This window comes from Olea europaea, chromosome 18 (genome assembly GCF_002742605.1).
Source record: "Olea europaea var. sylvestris chromosome 18, O_europaea_v1, whole genome shotgun sequence".
Taxonomy (NCBI): Eukaryota; Viridiplantae; Streptophyta; class Magnoliopsida; order Lamiales; family Oleaceae; genus Olea; species Olea europaea.
Genome location: NC_036254.1, coordinates 6,705,775 through 6,723,601, shown reverse-complemented (window position 1 = coordinate 6,723,601; position 17,827 = coordinate 6,705,775). Strand labels below are relative to the sequence as shown.

Here is a 17,827-nt window from a genome sequence, read left to right as displayed (position 1 = left end):
CCAACAACTCAATGAATTGAAATTGACGATAATTTAACAACACAAGAATGACTCAAACGACACGAGGAACGTCAATAGAAATTGGGAAAAATTAAGAAAACAAGAAAGGACTTAACAAGTAACGAAAAGATATAACCTTCAATTAATTTGGAACCTGGCTCTGATACCAACTGATGCGAACCTCGTAGCAACGTTGACTACGAAACCCATAACGAGATTGACGAATCCAAGAAAGCCAAATTAATCCAAGAGTTTAGGATTAACCCAAAAGAAAGTCGAACCAAAAAACACAACAAGAACGACGCTTGAAAGACCCCTTGATCACGCAATCCAAGAATTAATTCCGGTTGTTTGAACGCCACAAGTTATTACTTGATAAGTTCGAAATTGTTCAATGAAGAACGATGAAGAGAAGACAATACACCTCACTTTAATTAAATATCAATAATGTCAAAGGTTTTTTTACAATTGAATGAAAATTTCTATTTATACTAAACCCTAGAATAGAAGTCAAAAGGAAATATAATTCTAATAATCTAACAAAATCCCTAAAATATTCGTCCAATATGGTAGGAGTTTGATTAAGAATGAAATTCTAGTAAAATAAGGAAAAACGCGGAAAAAAGGAAAATCGCGCCCAGAAATCAACCATGCTGTCACATGGTTATAACTCGTGTGGCCGCACGGTAATAAAATTTCGGCCATTGAATTCTCGGCCTCATGTCGTGCGGTCGAATCGTGCTGCCGCATGGTTATACGGCCCACTCTCTGCTTAGTTTCGACCTCCGACCCGAACACGAATCTTGTCCCATTTTAAGTCCCGAACATGGTTCCATCAATAGTTTCTTGAAAGAGCAATCTCATCGCTTGTTTCACTTGTTTTGCTCTCGATCGCGTCATCGGTCCACCTTCGATTATCAACGGGTCTCGTCTCACACTTGCCTTCTTCTGACTTGGCTCTTGGATCACATCATAAATACTATTTATTTCAATGTAAATGCGAGCTGAAATCAGAATATTAATTATGCCGATGTAAATACTGTTTATTTCAATGTAAATACCAGCTGAAATCTGAATATTGATTATGCGGATGTAAATATTGTTTATTTCAAATCGACAACAATACACAATACTCTAACTGTCATTTAGGGGAACCTGACTTGTACAAAATTGGCGAGTATGTTCTACTGATTTGCACCTGCTATACCTATGCGGTCGGGAAAACTCTCTAGTAGATGATAATTTAGAAGTAGTTGGACGTCCAAGACCACGTAGTTCAATGAGAGGTGGCGACAATATATTGAACGGACGAATATGATCGGGAACTTCCCACTTGACTTTGTTTGGAAGCTGAAATATGATTTCAACATATGCAGCTTTCCAGTTTTCAGCAGTATAATAAGGAGAGCACAATGTTCTCGCTGCAAATTCTCGATACATAGCTACCGCAACTGCATGCTCACATGGAAAACTCTCTAATTGAAATTGTTTACAAATGCATTCCATCAGTCATATCTACCATGTATGCCGTATGACGTGCATATTCCACAGAGAAGCGTGACTCATCTAGTTGTTCGACATTTAACTTTCTCGCCGCCTCTGCAGCCTTGAAGAGCTTTACCTTTTGCGCCGAAGCTAGCACGCTTGTGCAATTATGTGATTCCGCACGTCGATCGTGAAACCACTGCTGCAACTTTGTACGGATATTCTCAATCAGTGCGAGAATGGATAACTCTCGATCCCTCTTGAATAATGCATTGAGAGACTCTGCGTTGTTTGATGTCATCAAGTTGTATGACGTCCTGGAAAATATGAGCGAGCCCAATGTTCAATCCCTATTTTCGTTAGATAGTCCCATGGCGAAAATGATTTGCTTCATATTTCAACTATGTACCTATTACAATCTTCAATACTGTAAGCTTCGGCTGCTTTCCTAAACAGTGAAATGATGTCTTTGCCTCGATACCTGGTCTTCAAGTTGCCTTGTATATAGTACATGCAATACACATGATGTGTATCGGGAAAAACTTCAGCAATAGCATTTATTATAGACGGTCCCCAATCGATTACAAATGCAAGGTCCTCGACTTCCCCGATCTTTGTAAAGAACCAACGCATCGACAGATCATTCTCGTTATCAACTATGCCGAATGCAAGAGGGTAAATTTGGATGTTAGCATCTTGACATGTAGCAATAATCAACTTGCCTTGGTATTTAGATTTCAGAGTTGTACTGTCAACTAGAATTAGGGGTCGCATAACATTTTGAAATCCCCGAATGCATTGTCCAAGAGTCATAAAGAAGAATTTGAAGCAGTTCTCGGTCTCCGTCTCAATAAAAAATGTCGAGCCAGGATTAGTTTTCTCCATGTTATGGCAATACCTGGCCAATTTAGTATAGCTTTCCTCTGTCGAGCCCATTAAATCCTCCAATGCGCATTCTTTGGCCTTTCAAGTCTTCTGGTAGCTCATGAATACTCCGTACTCTCGACGAACATCGTTAATGATGTTCGATGGTCTGTAAATTGTCCGTGGATCCTGATACTTGTGCATTATCTATCAACCAATAAATCAAGCTCGGGCTTGCCTGTGATTATTGTGACAAACTCCCACTTTACAAGTATGTTCCCGTGTATATTTGCGAATTACGAAGCACTCATTCGTGTCCATCTTCGTCGCTCGCAATTAAGTGCACGACTTCTTGTAAATATTTCTTAGGTTCAAACAGTTCCTTGACATACAAATTCTCATTATCGGGAATCACACATGAGGAATTAGAGGACGGTCCACTCAATCTAGCCCCGAGGTCCCACCCCACTCATGTCTCTGGCAAGATAAAGCAATCAACCCCTCGTTTGTAAAAGTATTTAATTTCCATTCTCGTTGTCATGAGCTGCAGAGGGGATTCTGTGTGCAACTGTCTCTGGAATAACCACATCATCTTCACGAGCCATCTCCGCCGTATCTCAAAAATCATTAGCATTGTGATCCCCACCTCCTGAATCTACTTGTTCATCTTCGACGACATCCTTCCTTACTAAAGTCACGCAAAGAGGAGTCGTGTGCTTATTGTTCAATTCATTCAGATAATTCACTTCATCAATAGAAGAAATCATTATAGGTGGAATCGGAACTGATGCATGCTCGCTTAATTTAAATTTAAATTCCATGTTGTACTGAGAATGATCAACATTCAACTTGTTTTGTAAATCATTAAAGAGTTCTGCATACGATATACCTGATGATATAAAAATTGCGATACCACCACGTTTAGGAATTGTTCATTTCCATACTCATTGATCTCTTTCGTCCAATTCGAAATCACCAAAGTAACAAATTGGGACTACAACCATATCTGCATGTCGAAATATAATTTTTAATTTCAAGAAAAATATCAAAAGCAATAAAAATAATCCGAAAAAGGAAAAAAAAGAAAACAGTTAAACAAACAGTCGAATCACCGGTACGCATCGGGCTGTTAACACTCAACACCCGTTCGGCAATATATGCAGATGAATTTTTTCTGATCAAATGCTTAAAAAATTACAAATCTATTAAATTTTTTTATCTACGTTTCCATTACATGTCGAAATACAATTTATCGATTTAAACGTATAATAATTTAACGAAACCAAGATTAAATTTGCGTATATAAACTTACTGAACCGACGAGATTGATATCCACAAATTTTTCGTCTTCCGATTTCGATAAATTTTTTAGTTTCTGCGGTTGAAGCAGATAAAGGATGAGAATATTTTACTTATCTGTGTTGAAGTAAACCGATAAGAAGAGTTGAAAGTATTTGATTTTTATTTGTTAAGTAAAAGGGTATTGATATCTTTTTAAAAAATCAACTTTTGTAATTGTATAATGTATTTAAAGATATTTTTGTCTTTTAACATTGAATAATCTATTTTCATAATATCTCTTTGTTGAGAAATCAATGTGAAATTTAGGTAATTTGACTAAGTCAATTTTAAAATACCCCGAGTTGAGAAGCTGAGTCCAACGTGGTCGGAATTTGTTGGTGCATTTTTTGGGGTGATTGGCACCGTCTATGGAAACGTTCCACCAAACATGTTTTTACCACGTACAAAAACTCACCGGAAAAGATAATTTTTTCGAGCAATTTGCTATGGAAAATTGGCAAAGCGGAGAAGAAAGGAATTTTTCAATGATGTACATGCCGTTAAATGGTCACGGCCAACTGATTTGAAAAGAATTTTTGTTTAGTGTGAAAAGGTGATCAGAAAATGGTTGCTGGAAGTTTAGAATATATCAACAAGAAGAACATGCTATCAAGTATCTTCCTCTCAAGAGATTGCTACTGGAAATATAAGAAGCCAAACACAAGCCTTCCTCCTCTACATACTAGATTTTGAGAAACAAAAACTACCATTTTTCCAGAGTTTTTGACAACAAGAAACATCTCCTCAACATGTTGTTTTTCCTCCACACTGGGTTCATCATCAAACTCCAGAATTTCTCGTCAAATGAATCAACAAGCCCAGCAACAGCAACAATAATTTGCTCAACAAATAACCCAGTGAAGTCCAATGAGTCCACAAATTGGGTTATAAGTGTTACAAGTAGGATGTTGCTGACTTATATCTACTTAATGTGAGATAATTTTGCTCAAGAATATGGAGCTCGGATGGAAGAGGTCGAGAGTGTAAAGATTTCTTCTAGTTTGTATTTGCCCACCAATTGCTTGATGAAAAGCTTCGGTCAAAATTCAGCCCCCAGCTAGAGTAATCCTCTCAATGAATGAAACAAGGAGCACAACACGTGGTTGACAAAATAGCTCAACCAAATTTTCTCTACCTCCGGCGACCATCGGCACCACAGGGCACTACAGTGCTTGGTCCATTTTTTTGTCCAGTTCACGATCATGCTATTTGTACATTATTTTTGACATTATTCTACATTACGGTACATGATTCGATAGTTTTTGAATTCAACACACTTTCTCGTCAAATACATTTTGAATTTGTAAAGAAAGTCAAACTCCATATAATTCATGGAATGTACAAGAAGCAATATTGATTAAATTAGGGGTGAATTTTTCGGGTATCTAGTAAATGGAACCGTCTGGTCCAAATATAATTATAGAACCGTTCGGGTTCGGTTTCGTTCCGTTCGGTTCTGTACTATAATTAAATTTTTTAATATTTATAACAACATTATATAAATACAACTAATGATACATTTAATGGTTTTGGAATGTCAGAGACTAGTAGATTACCTTGTTCAAATGATCGCTATGGTCAAAGTTTCGGTCGGCGGAGGTCATAGCTTCGATCGGAGGTCACAGTGTCGGCCGACGATTGTATAGGTTTTGGAATGTTAGCGAGGCTGCGATAGTGAGTGCGAGAGTCTAGACAACGTTATATACTTTAGTATAAGTGTTTAGGATTATTTAGCGGATTTGATCTTGTTGGGCTAAGAAATGAAATAATAAAATGGATAATTGAGCCAAAAATTAGAAATGAAACAAATTATTAGGCCAAAAAATTGGATTTAGAAATGGTTAATTTGTTAATTTGTTTAGAAAAAATTAAAATTAAAATAATTTGATTTACTCAAAATAAAAAAAAATTAGAAAGATTCGGTTCTTGGTCTAAAACCGAGAACCGAACCGTACCCGTCGGTTCTCAATTCAGATACCCGTTCGGGTATTTAATTTGACAAGAACCGTCGGGTTCGATTCAGTTTGGTTCGGGTTCGGTTCGATCGGTTTGATTCGGGAGATTTGTCCAGCCCTAAATTAAATTTTGATGGGTACGGATTGATGGTGGCGTGTCATATGATGGGCTGTCCATTTCAGCTTTTGCAGGCTACATTGCTGGGTAAGGTGATAGTCTAGTCTAGTCTAGTACTAAATTAATGGTCCTTTCTTGCAATTTAATTATAAAGACTTTGACTAATTCAAATGAGTGTTGGGAGCTCAATTTACACTTTACACGGATTAATCAATGGGTTTTGTTATTGGGCTGCCACAACTTGTTCCCATGTAAATATTTATAAACATTGTTTGAGCCTATTAGAAACTCATTGGGCCTAACATTATGCTTTTCTCATTGTTATCCCAAACATAAAGACTGGGCCGCTCAATAAATTGGTGGAGATAAATTTTGAGTGATGCAAAGGCCTGTCACTTGGTTGATTACCATATGGGCTTATTGAACCTTTGGTCTTGGATTATGGCTATTATCTCCATTGGGCTCAGAGATTTATTTCTTTAGACCTCATGTTTTTTCTAATTGACAAATCGTTGGACAGCACAATTTTCTGGGCCAATCGTATTTTATTTTGGGCCTCACAACTTTCCATCTTGTGTGGTTAAGTCTATGGACAAATATTGTCCTCATTCATTTGGCCACAATACAAAAACTTTCTTATTAGAGATGCGTGAAGTTGGTTGCTGCACCTATTGGAAATGCATTGCTCCATAACTGGTATTGTTCTGAATTATTTCTGGACTTTCTTTTGGATCTTTGCAATGTATTTTTGCAATAATAATTAGTGATAGAAGCCAACTTATGGGGACCAATATAAAATAAAATCAGATTGCAGTTCTATTGCATGCCACTCAACCATATTTGCTCAAGGCTTGACTACATGGTTTAATGGTTGGAGGAAACCATTCATTTCTATCAAGTCCAGTGAGCACTGAATTGCAAATTGGCGATGTTAGATTGTGTTATGCAACATAATTATATTCAAAAATCAACATGGTTGTATAAATGTGAAAAACCCAATTATGCCATCTTCTATTACTTGAAAAAGTGATAAGAGACAAATCATCAACCAACTTTTGCCCATTTGTTTATGACCTTTCTACAACTATTGTGATTGTTATGATATTCTGAATGGTTTGAAAGTTGTTGAAGCTTGGTTAAGAGAAGAAATAATTTGCAACGTACACAACCTTTTTGATGAAGCGTTGTGGTCAAAAGAGGAGATAAGTGGGTTGTTTCTTGTTGGACAAGTTCAAACATTTTCGCTGGAAAATTCGAGATGAAGAAAAAGGCTGCTTGGGCTATATCAAATGCCTAGTTTGGATTTTCATTATTCGAAGACTATATTGATCATTTTATACGGTTTTCTGCTATCCGAGGCAAGTTTTAAGACCATGCATGTCCGAGACTAGGTTGTAAGACCCCTCATCTTTGAAGGCGAGCCCAAGCTCGTGGATTTCTTCTTATCAAAGACAACAACTTGGAGTTCTTGTTTCTTGAATAAAGGAAGAGAGGCAACATCTTGAAGTCCTCGTTCCTTAACTAAAGGAAGATGCTGTATCTTAGAGTCCTAGCTCCTTGAATAAAGGAAAAAGCAATATGGGAGTCCTCGTTCCTTGAATAAAGGAAGAGGCTAATCATCAGACATGCTTGCCCTTGCAAAAGGAGCATTTTCTAACCTTATTTACGAGATGTTCATTCATCGTCTCTCACTATCGTCCAGCTTAACTTTAAGACCTTGTCTATCTAAGGCCGCTTATAAGACTCCAATAGTTTGAAAGCTATTCGAGGGATGTCTATTCTCCGTCTCCCTAGATACTTATTCCTAACTTTGCGAGATGTTTATTCCTCACCTCTCACTATCGTCGAGCTTAGCTGTAAAACATTGTCTATACAAAGCTGCTTATAAGACTCTGATAGTTCGAGAATTTGCGAAATGTTTATTCCTCGTCTCGCCAGATGCTTATTCCTGATTTTGCGAGATGTTTATCCCTCGCCTCTTACTATCGTCAGGCTAAGTTGTAAGACCTCGTATATCCGAGGCCACTTATAAGACTCCAAGATTTTGAGAATTATTCTCCCCCCCCTCGCCAAATGCTTATTCCTAGCTTTGCTATATGTCTATTCCTCACCTCTTATCGTCAAGTTTAGCTATAAGACCTCGTCTATCCGAGGCCGCTAATAAAACTTCGGTAGTTCGAGAGCTCGCGGGATGTTTATTCTCCGCATCACCAAATGCTTATTCCTGGCTTCTCAAGATGATTATCCCTGGCCCTTCACTATCATTGAGCTTAGCTATAAGACCTCGTCCATCCGAGGCTTGCTTATAAGTCTTCAATAGTTTGAGATAAGCCATTAGCTTGATATTTATTCCTTACTTTGTGAGATGCCTTGCCATATGAGTTATTGCATTATAGTTGTATTTATCTTTAGAAAGTTCATCATGCCTCTACATTAAAGCTACCTATCTTTTAGAGTTTTGCCTTTGTTTCAACCATGTTACATCTACTTATCTTCAAAGAGCTTATATCAAATACCACGGAGGAAACCCTTGCATAGAAGAGTAAACCCCTTACAAGGAGGTAAAAAAATAAAAATAAAATAGAAAGGAGCTCCGACAAGGATAAGTGTGATGCCTCCCACGAGGAGCCACGCCTTGTTATCTTAGAATTTAATCCCTTTCATGGCTGGACCAAACACCATGGAGGAAGCCCATGGATGCGTCACTCATATAAGGACACATATATATATTCAGTGCATGGCCTTCGCTAATAAAATCCAGAGCATCGCCTTTGCATCAGCTTATCACAGTTACTTATATATTCAGCCTCATCTCTACATTAGCTTCATCACAATGGCTTATATTTCAAGTTTGACCCACATAAATATTTGACTTGGGGATTGTGATATCAGTATTTTTATATCATCACATTATTGCTGCTAGTATATGTATTATATTATTGTTGTCAAGTACGCATGTCACATCATTGCTAGCATGCCTCATGACTCATGACACTATTTTCATTACTGTTTTACAAATCCCACATTATCATTTTATATACATCATGTTATTTCACACTAACAAGTTTGATATGATCATCATTTCACCTTATTTGAAAGGGCAAATGGATCCAAAATTTATTTTATATGTGCGCGGTGGAGATATTGGCCCCGTTTGACCCCCATTTTGGAGAAATGAAAATGTATGGAATAATATTTTTTAAAAAAATGAGTAGGTGAAAAAGAAGGAAAAGTTTTCGATTTACGTGTAATGTATTTTATGAAAGATTGTGTGGTTGAAAATAGATGAGAGAAAAATGAAATGTAATAAAATTGAAATTAATGGGGCCAAACGAGGGCTTTATATTGTATTACAGGTTAGTTTAATCCATATTACAGAGGAGATGCTATCAAAATTTTGACAAATTATATGCGACATCTTTCTAGGCAATCTACAAGTCCTCACTTATTCAAACTCGCATGGATATTTACAAGGCAGTTCATAAGTCCTCATGTATTGGATTGACTTATATTTTCGAGGCAGATCGTAAGTCCTTGCTTATTGGAGTTACTCATATTTTTTAAGCAATCTGTAAGATCTCGTTTATTTGGCAACTTATATTTCGAAATCCTACCTGCACATAAATGTACGACTCAGATTTGAAAAACTATTGTTATACCTATAAAATTATCTCATATTGGACCCACCCATTGGGTTTGGAACCTGGTCCAACTCATTAATTCGCGAGGCTCATTTCCATTTTCCATATATGTGTGTGTGAATTTCATTTATTTCCATGGGAAAGGTGAGTCCAAGCGGGGACGTGGTTAGAATTCTATTGGCGCATATTTTTGGTTCAACAAAAGCTAATCCAACTTGTTTTCCTCTAAAAACACTTCCGAAATAGGAAGTAACTCTTTTAAAAATTAGTTTCAAAACAAAAATTATTTTCTCTAAAAACACTTTCGAAATAGAAAGTAAGTCTTTTAAAAATTATTTTCCAAATGAAAATTGAGATAACTTCCTCCAAAAGCACTTTTATAAAAAGCGGAAGTGAAAGCGAAAGCAAAAACTAAGCTGGACAGGCCTGAAGTTAATAGTATATCGTTGATAAGTCAAGGAACTCAACATCTATGATAAATGATGATTAAAGGGAATGGTCCTTTGCATTTAACTCAAGGAACTCAAACATCTTAGTATTTAATTCACAACAAAATCATTACTGAAACACAGTTTCTTCTTTGGTAGCGTTGAAAGGGAAATCAAGGTAACAAAGTCATTGAAAATTTCAGATTGGAGGATCTGGCGAGAATGCCATAGTACATTGTTCTTCAGTCACGAAATTCATCCATGAATCCTTTGTGGAATTCAGTCAGACGAGTCACAATTGCCGGTATTCTGTCCTCTTGAGGTAATATTGTGCACCTAAAATGCCATGTACCAGGCACCTACCACATAAACAACATAAAACAAACAAAAATTATTAGGGACAACTGGAAATGAGAAGCATAGGTAAGTTCTTGACAAGTTAAATTGAAGTATTAAAAATTTCCGAGGTACTATTTTACATCATACATGTGTAAGTTGGGTGTACGATGTAAGTTGGGCAGTAATAACCATATATATATTTAGGGTATTAGTAGCAATGATTGATTTGTGTCATCATTAATTGGTAATGTTCAAGGACTTGATGATAATTAGCATCGCGACTATTTTAAAATTTTAACTAAGTCCTAGTTTAATAATTTTAGTTGAGTTGGTTCTTTAGCTTATTAACTTTATCCTAAGATGGTTCATTTTGTGCGAATCAATGTTCATTGGAAACTACATGATGATATCTTTACAGTGCTTATTAACTTTTGTCATGTGGTTTTCAACGAAACTTGAATTGCGCAAAACAAACCATTTTAGGATAAAGTTAAAAAAATTCTAATTAAAATTGCCAAACTAGGACTCTTTAGTTAAAAAGGGTCATGACGCTCTTTATCATCAAGTATTTGAGCACCACCAAATTATAATAACATAAATCAACCCTAATGCACTTAAACGAATACTATAGTGCACTTAAACAAACGGATAGTACTACCATATATTTATGGTATTGCTACCCAACTAGATGTGAACTATATAAAATGTACCTCGAAGATTTTGGAGAACAGATTTAAAACATACGGTATAATCTTACAGCAATGTCAACTACAGAGATAGTGTTAGTTTTATGTGAAGAGGTGGGTGAAGGATTTTGGGTTGGGGAAAAGGGAGGCTACACCATGTGATTTAGTCCAGTGAATCAGAATAAATGTCCTCAAGCACGATCTAGTTCAGTATCATGAATGACGATATTTCTCCTATTGTCTCCAAAGGTCCTCAAAGCCTTTATTGTTCAGGCTCGGGGCTCATCTTTCATGATATTTAACCCAAATGATCTTTCAGATCTTCTATGTATAGATAAAAATAAAATCTGACCATTAACAACAATTTAAACATGGAATTATATTAGACACATTTCATCAGTAAAATTTACCTGTCGAAACCCAGAACCAGGTACAACTACTATTCCAGTGGCATCAAGAAGACGAGCAGCGTAAAATGCATCTGGGGCCTTGTTTGCAGATTTTGCTGCTTCGATCGCTTTCTTCGGCAGTTCAATACGAGGAAACAGATACATTGCTCCTTCAGCTCTGTTGCATGTCACTCCTTCTAAACTATTCAATGCAGCTTCTAGCGTCTGAAGATCAAAAGAATGGAAAAAGAATTAAGCATTTAAAGCAAAAAAGAAACAAAGAAAAAAATATAGATTATAGTCATCCAAAACAGTAGTAGTATCAAATATAATAAAATGGTAAATGCGATTGATGTCCAATTGTTAAATTTTGCTTATTACGTACATATTCACAAAATGCTGCCACGTTAATTTATCAAGGTTCAAAATTGACAGTTATTTGCAGTTTACATGTATTTACCATACAACCATGTTATCCGTTTCTTCAACAAAATGAAAAGGAAGTTTGATAAGACTAACCTTTGCTCGCTTTGCTAGGGATGACAGGATTGCATCTTTCTCGGCAAAATAAGACTCGTAGGATTCGTCACCCACCTGTTAACATTAAATAAGAATATTTATTGCATTAATTGTCTCCCTATAAAATAAAACTCTTTAATTCTCATGCTTATTTTCAACCACACATTTACACAATAAAATATTTGGCATGTAAATCAAAAAAAAATCCTTACTTTTTAATCACACATTCTCCAAAAAAATCACTATTCAAAACTCCATTTTTTCTAAATAATGGCCATCAAACAAGGGCTTAATGCAATTCTAAGTTAGGTGACATTCTGTCTAAAAATCACCAAGGAAATAAGAAAGCTCTCAATTTCCTCTGATACAAATTATGTGGACAATGGCAGCCAAACATTTTCAAATTACAACCACCCACATCCAACTTATCAATCATCCGACTTTACTCCCCAACCTAGTTGCAACTTTACTTCACATCCGATTTATCAATCATCTCTGCATTCATTTATCATCTAACTGGCACAAGGCCAATGCTAAATCATTTTCCAAGAACCCACTGGATTTTTTTCTGATCATTTGTATGGTGGAGAAATACCGTTAGCCTAAAAAAATATTAACCAACCTTAGGGGGGCTCATGACAAGGCTTGCTAGAATCTGACCGGATATATTAGAGCAAAGATTTACAGATGCTACTTTGTATATTTGCTCCCTTATGTCGGGACTAAAACCAGTGACTTCCATGTAACCTCCTCTCTTTCCGCACTCTCCATGATACCCTGGACCAATGAAGAACAGAAGCTCATTAAATTTGAACTGGTTCCTTAATGGTAATTACCACATTTTGCTAAGCTTGAAAACTTTACTTTAACAAGTAATTTTTAATACATATAGGTTTTTAATTGATTAAAATTACGAGCAAGTTATTTGAACAAGGTAAGTGTTGCTTTCAAATTAAGAAACTCTTTAACTTCAAGTAAGATAGCAATTGAGTTGCTTTCAAATTAAGAAACTCTTCAACTTCAAGTGAGATAAGTAATTTATCCATGTAAAGAAACAAAGTCACAATAATAACTTTTTACTTATTTTTAGACTTATCAAACATACTCTATGCAATGATGTGATCAGCGTACCTTTAGATACAGACTGGAAAGATACTAGGGAGATATCTTTCTCGCCATACCCCATAGTCCTGGAGACTTTCTTAAATGAATGGAACTGCTTGTCAGGCACATAAATGTTTTCCTGGTACACCTGTGCAAGCCAACCAACACCATCAGAGATCATCATTTATGTAAGGTTAGCAACATAAAGGCAGTGCGGAGGCAGTGTGGTCATAGATGTACAGCCAGTTTCACGATTCAAAAGCACAAAACGCACCAAAATAATTTCTCGATTATCTAGAGTTACTAGAAGAACTGAATGAGACTCTAAAGAAATATATTTACCTCATCTGCCAAAAGAACAAGCTTTTCTTTCTTGCAGAATTCCACAATTTCCTTTTGGTTGCTCTCAGACAGAACCTGTAGAAATATGTAGCAAAACATTCAAATCAACAAACATGGTCCTAGCCGCACCCAGACAATCAGATTTCAATGGTGCCATTAGTCATGAAGGAAATGGAAAGTTATCTTCCTCAATCAGCCTTGTTATATCTTCTAATTGCATACCTGCCCTGTGGGATTGCCAGGGTTTATTACAACCAAGGCCCTAATGCTTATACCCTTAGATTTGGCAGCTTCCAACTGATTCTTAAGCTCAGATATCTCAAGCCCCCATCCTGTTGCTTCGTCAAGATAATAAGGAACCTGCAAATCCGAACAAGAGTCCAATATCAGCATCTTCCGACAGGGAAAAATGGACATAACATAACTGAAAGCGCTAAACATGATTAGCTTAATTTCTTCAGAACTGACAAGGCTTCAGTTCTATTTATGGTCAGAAAAGTTCAAAGCATATTGGCAAGATGAAAATGAACCAAAACACAATATTAGAAAAATAAACTTCTCAATTTAGTTCTACAGTACACGATGCATACAAGAGTGCCTCCGTGGAGGGTGATCGAAGCAGAGTAAAGAGGGTACTGAGGAATAGGGCAGAGAATGCCATCCTTCTCCGATCTTATCAATAACTGCATCATCATATGAACCTGAAAAAAGGATGGGTGGATCATTCAGCAATTACAATTCTTTCCCAGTAGTTTCCTACCGAATTTCTTTGTGTGCATGACTAGAAACAGAATAACATATTTACAGCTGGGCTTGCACCATCTGTCAAGAAAATATCATTTGGATCAGCTGGATATCCATCGCGAGCTTCAATACCAGAAGCAATTGTATCACGTAATCCTTTGATACCCTGGTCATCAAATAAAACAAAATCTAAATGATACATCTGTGTCAGTGTCCCATTTTCTTCCTGTTACAAAGATTTCGAGTGACGGAATTATTACCTGACTATGACTATATGCACCAGTTGCTCTTCCAGGAATTTGATCGAGGATCTGAAATGCTCTTTCTATGGAATCGGCACTACAAAATTTAAGAAGACAGAGAATATGGATGTCACTAACCAAATATTTAAACATTTTTGCAATACATAGCAAAGAAATTTATAAGTCAGCAAATCGAGGATAGTTTGATCTATATTTTTTACTGTCCAATTGAGAAAGCCAATGAGAGCAAGAAAATCAATGATGGACAAAAAAATTACATTGAACATAAGCACTCAAAAAGAGAAGTTCATAGTAATCCTAATTTAATGCTGCTCCCTCTTTCCTGTCAAGATGGTTGATAGTTAAATTATTGGTAATATCATTTATATAGAAGGCAACATTACAGATAGAGATTTGAAATGGCACTTAAACAAGGGAACAAAAATTGAGAATGCAAGCCTTCCTTCAACCCTGGTTATCCTGTCTTGCTCATCAAAATGTATTAGCTTCTCTATTTTTGGTTCAAGAACAATATTTGAATGGTAGCCCATACTCATAACCTCCCAAATACACTGACATATTTTCAATTGGGATTTAATATTTGTAACTCCTGATGACCTATCATTATAATTACGTGCTGAAACTTCAAAATAAAAATAAATTTGAAGATGAAGGACTCTTAATTCTTCAGAAAAGCTCGCAAGCAACTTTTGTATATTCTTGGAATCCCAAGAAGCATTGGAAAGGATCATGGACACTATGAATATGCTGACACAGCATGGCAAACAGGTAGTATAAAATCTCTATAAATTATTCTATATATCCTTCTTTAATTAACAAAATTGAGAAAACTAAACAAAGAATTAAACATGGTTGCAATGATAGTTTTAAAAATACAAGATATGAGTAGGTTAATGGATCTTGAATTCTTTTATTGAACAAGAAAAAAGAAAAGGCAGAATAATTGATGGCGTTCAACAAAAGAGTGAAGTGGCCACATTAAATAGGGTTAATCGGGAAAAGGAAGGGGATGGGTAGTCGGTACAAAAGTCCTGGATTTTCCCTCTCGTTACTTATTTTTCCTGGTTTCTTTGATACCTTTTTCCACCTTGCCTTCCTTTGAAACTAAAAACAACTTATTATAATCCAATTTTAAAAATTGAGTTTGGATCCTAAAAGTTCCAGTGGTGTCACTCTATCATGTCTCTAAGATGCCTCCAGCGGGTTGAAATTAGAAAGTAATAAATATACTTTTGCAAACATGTCTAACATGTGTCCCATATTCAGAAATATGCTTGCGTCCAACAAAGACACCGTGGATGACAATGTGGCCCCTGTAGAAATTCTATGCTTTCTTTTGAAACAACTGAATACTAACTAAACGGTTATAAGCTGGGTGATTTTATCAACTACTAGCTACGAAACAGGGAACAGTTCATTGATTTTACACACGCTAAACTAGAACATCCATTGGGGTTGCAATGCAAATCCACAATTTCATAATGCGAATTTTTAGGTCATAGTTTAATTTGTACCTAAACAAACCCTGTGTTTCAGCTCTGTCCAAAATGGTAGGATGATCACATAATGCAAGGACCTAAATTAAGAACAGAAAAAGTTAGATATGCAGAGAGAATGAGAAAATAGTATTAGTAATTTCTGGAGAGAAGATAAAGATCATCAAACACACCTCTCTAAAAAAGGTGATTGGCTGCTGACCCAGGGATTGAGGATTTCCAATGTTGCAGTACAGTATCTGGCAGTAGTACCGAGAGAATAAGAAAAGCAGCAAAACTATATTTCAGCTAGTCCAAAATGATGTTAAAAATGCACCAAAAGGGTGTAAAATCCCATATATGCAAACTAAAGACCAAAACAAGATAGCCTGGGTCGGGGGCTCTTTGTTTATATACCACAATGAATTTAGCTGAATAAAAATTCACCCATACTCCATATTGAGACTCCAGAGGATATTATCTTTTCTCTTTCTATTATTCTTTCTCCATCATGGTTAAACTATACTCTATGTTAATGTGTAGATTATAGACTTACAATGTCATAATATACCAATGCAAATATGTTCTATTCATGAAATCGCCAAGCAGATAGCAACAAAAATAATTTCTGACATGGGCATAGGTTATTTCCTTCTTTTCGCATATGGAAAACACTAATAGGGAAGGGAGGGGAGGACGAACCCACACCAATTATTGGACAATTCGAAGCTCCTTTGAAAATGCTCTTAAAATGGTGAATCCAACCACAAGACATGTACAAGCCCTCTTAAAAGTTATAAGCTTCTTAAGCCTATTTGATGATTCACAAGTTCTTATCAGCACTTTAAAACAAAGGCACCCCACCATTTCTGAAAAGTGCTTATAAGTACTCACAGTTTCTACATTCTTGAATTTATAAGCAAGCTCAAACACTCTTCAAAAGTTCACAAGCACTCAAAGAGCTAATAAGCGCCGAAGGAGTTTATTAAGCAGTATTATTTCAAAATTTAGAGCTCATAAGTACATTTCCAGTCTCTTCGTCGTACTGAACTTTCTAAGTACGAAACAGCTAAGCACATACATAAAAAGAAGACTTGTTCGAGCAGAAGGAAAATATGCATTTCCAAGATATGATATTAACTAGTAATTAAGTATAATGACGAGTACCTCATCAAAACTACGAGAACCTGGGTTCTCCTTCAACTCTTGTTCTAATTTCTGTCAGAAGTAAACATGTTACACAATGTCACCCAGAAATGAATCCTAAACAAAGCTCTAGTCCATGAACAAAAGATGCATTAGCATAATCAAACCTGAGCAAGGGTCACAATTTCTCCACGGACAGCATACTCGCAGTTCAAAACCTGAAGGAAAAAAAAAAAAAAAAGTAATATTTATTTCCGACAATTTTCTGGAAGAACTTTTGAATGCTGAAAATCTAGAAGTCACTCCTTCAGCCATATAACCAAGAAAAAAAAAAGGAAAGATAGTGCTATGAAAAAATAAAAGCACAGAAATGATCGAGTATAAAACAAAATAAAAGCAGCACTGAAAAGGAAGCATTGACACCCCCCCCCCCCCTTTTTTCCCCCCAAAAAAACAAAACCCCCCAAAAAAAAAATAAAACAAGGGTAGATTTAAAAACCTTGATATTGATTGTATCAAGCGTAACAGGAGAGCCCGAATAATCAGAAGCCATTGAAGGATCAACACTAGCAGTGTTCAAAAAACGAATAGGAATAACGACAGAGGATTGGGACTGAAATGAGGAAAAAAGTGAACAAGTGCGATGCTGCAACACGCAAGTAACCAAATTTTTTCTTCTTTCAGGGGTCAGCTTTCTTGATAAGTCGGCTAAAAATCTCCGCATTGCGAATCTGAACCGCTTTGGCGAGACGCGGTTTTAAAAGCACGTTACTGTGGGCGATTTTGTTGACTTGCTTGTTGCCCACACCAACACCTGGAATTAGTCCTGTGTGCTGAATTGATGCTCACCTTCGAGCAAGACCAGATTTCTGCAATTTTTAATTTTTGGCAAAGAGTGAATAGTGAGTTTAATTTACTTATTTAAATGGAAGGTATATACTTGTAAGGAAAACTGGCTAGAGTGAATTATGGTAAACATATTTATTTC

At 36.2% G+C, this 17,827-nt stretch overlaps 1 protein-coding gene across 1 annotated transcript; it reads right to left on the bottom strand.

The window, feature by feature from the left end:
* Positions 1–9,880: 9,880 nt before the first annotated feature.
* Positions 9,881–17,726, bottom strand: LOC111367316 (alanine aminotransferase 2-like). The gene is made up of 15 exons (XM_022988128.1): positions 17,339–17,726; positions 17,007–17,057; positions 16,861–16,911; positions 15,888–15,953; positions 15,733–15,794; positions 14,216–14,294; positions 14,017–14,121; positions 13,802–13,912; positions 13,434–13,571; positions 13,212–13,286; positions 12,897–13,017; positions 12,388–12,542; positions 11,766–11,840; positions 11,268–11,471; positions 9,881–10,191 (listed from the first exon to the last, which is right to left on the bottom strand). Exons 1-15 carry the CDS (start codon positions 17,561–17,563, stop codon positions 10,075–10,077), a joined length of 1,635 nt encoding a protein of 544 aa, XP_022843896.1. The 5' UTR covers positions 17,564–17,726; the 3' UTR covers positions 9,881–10,074.
* Between the last annotated feature and the right edge of the window lie 101 nt (positions 17,727–17,827).

Bases quoted from the DNA above. Each gene is read 5' to 3' on its own strand.
- LOC111367316 (XM_022988128.1), bottom strand. From the start codon at position 17,563: ATGCGGAGATTTTTAGCCGACTTATCAAGAAAGCTGACCCCTGAAAGA. The intron at 13,572-13,801 runs GTATGCATCGTG...TCGGATTTGCAG, and splicing joins CCCTCCACGGAGGCACTCTT to GTTCCTTATTATCTTGACGA. The intron at 10,192-11,267 runs GTAAATTTTACT...TTTATGTGGTAG, and splicing joins CTGGTTCTGGGTTTCGACAG to GTGCCTGGTACATGGCATTT.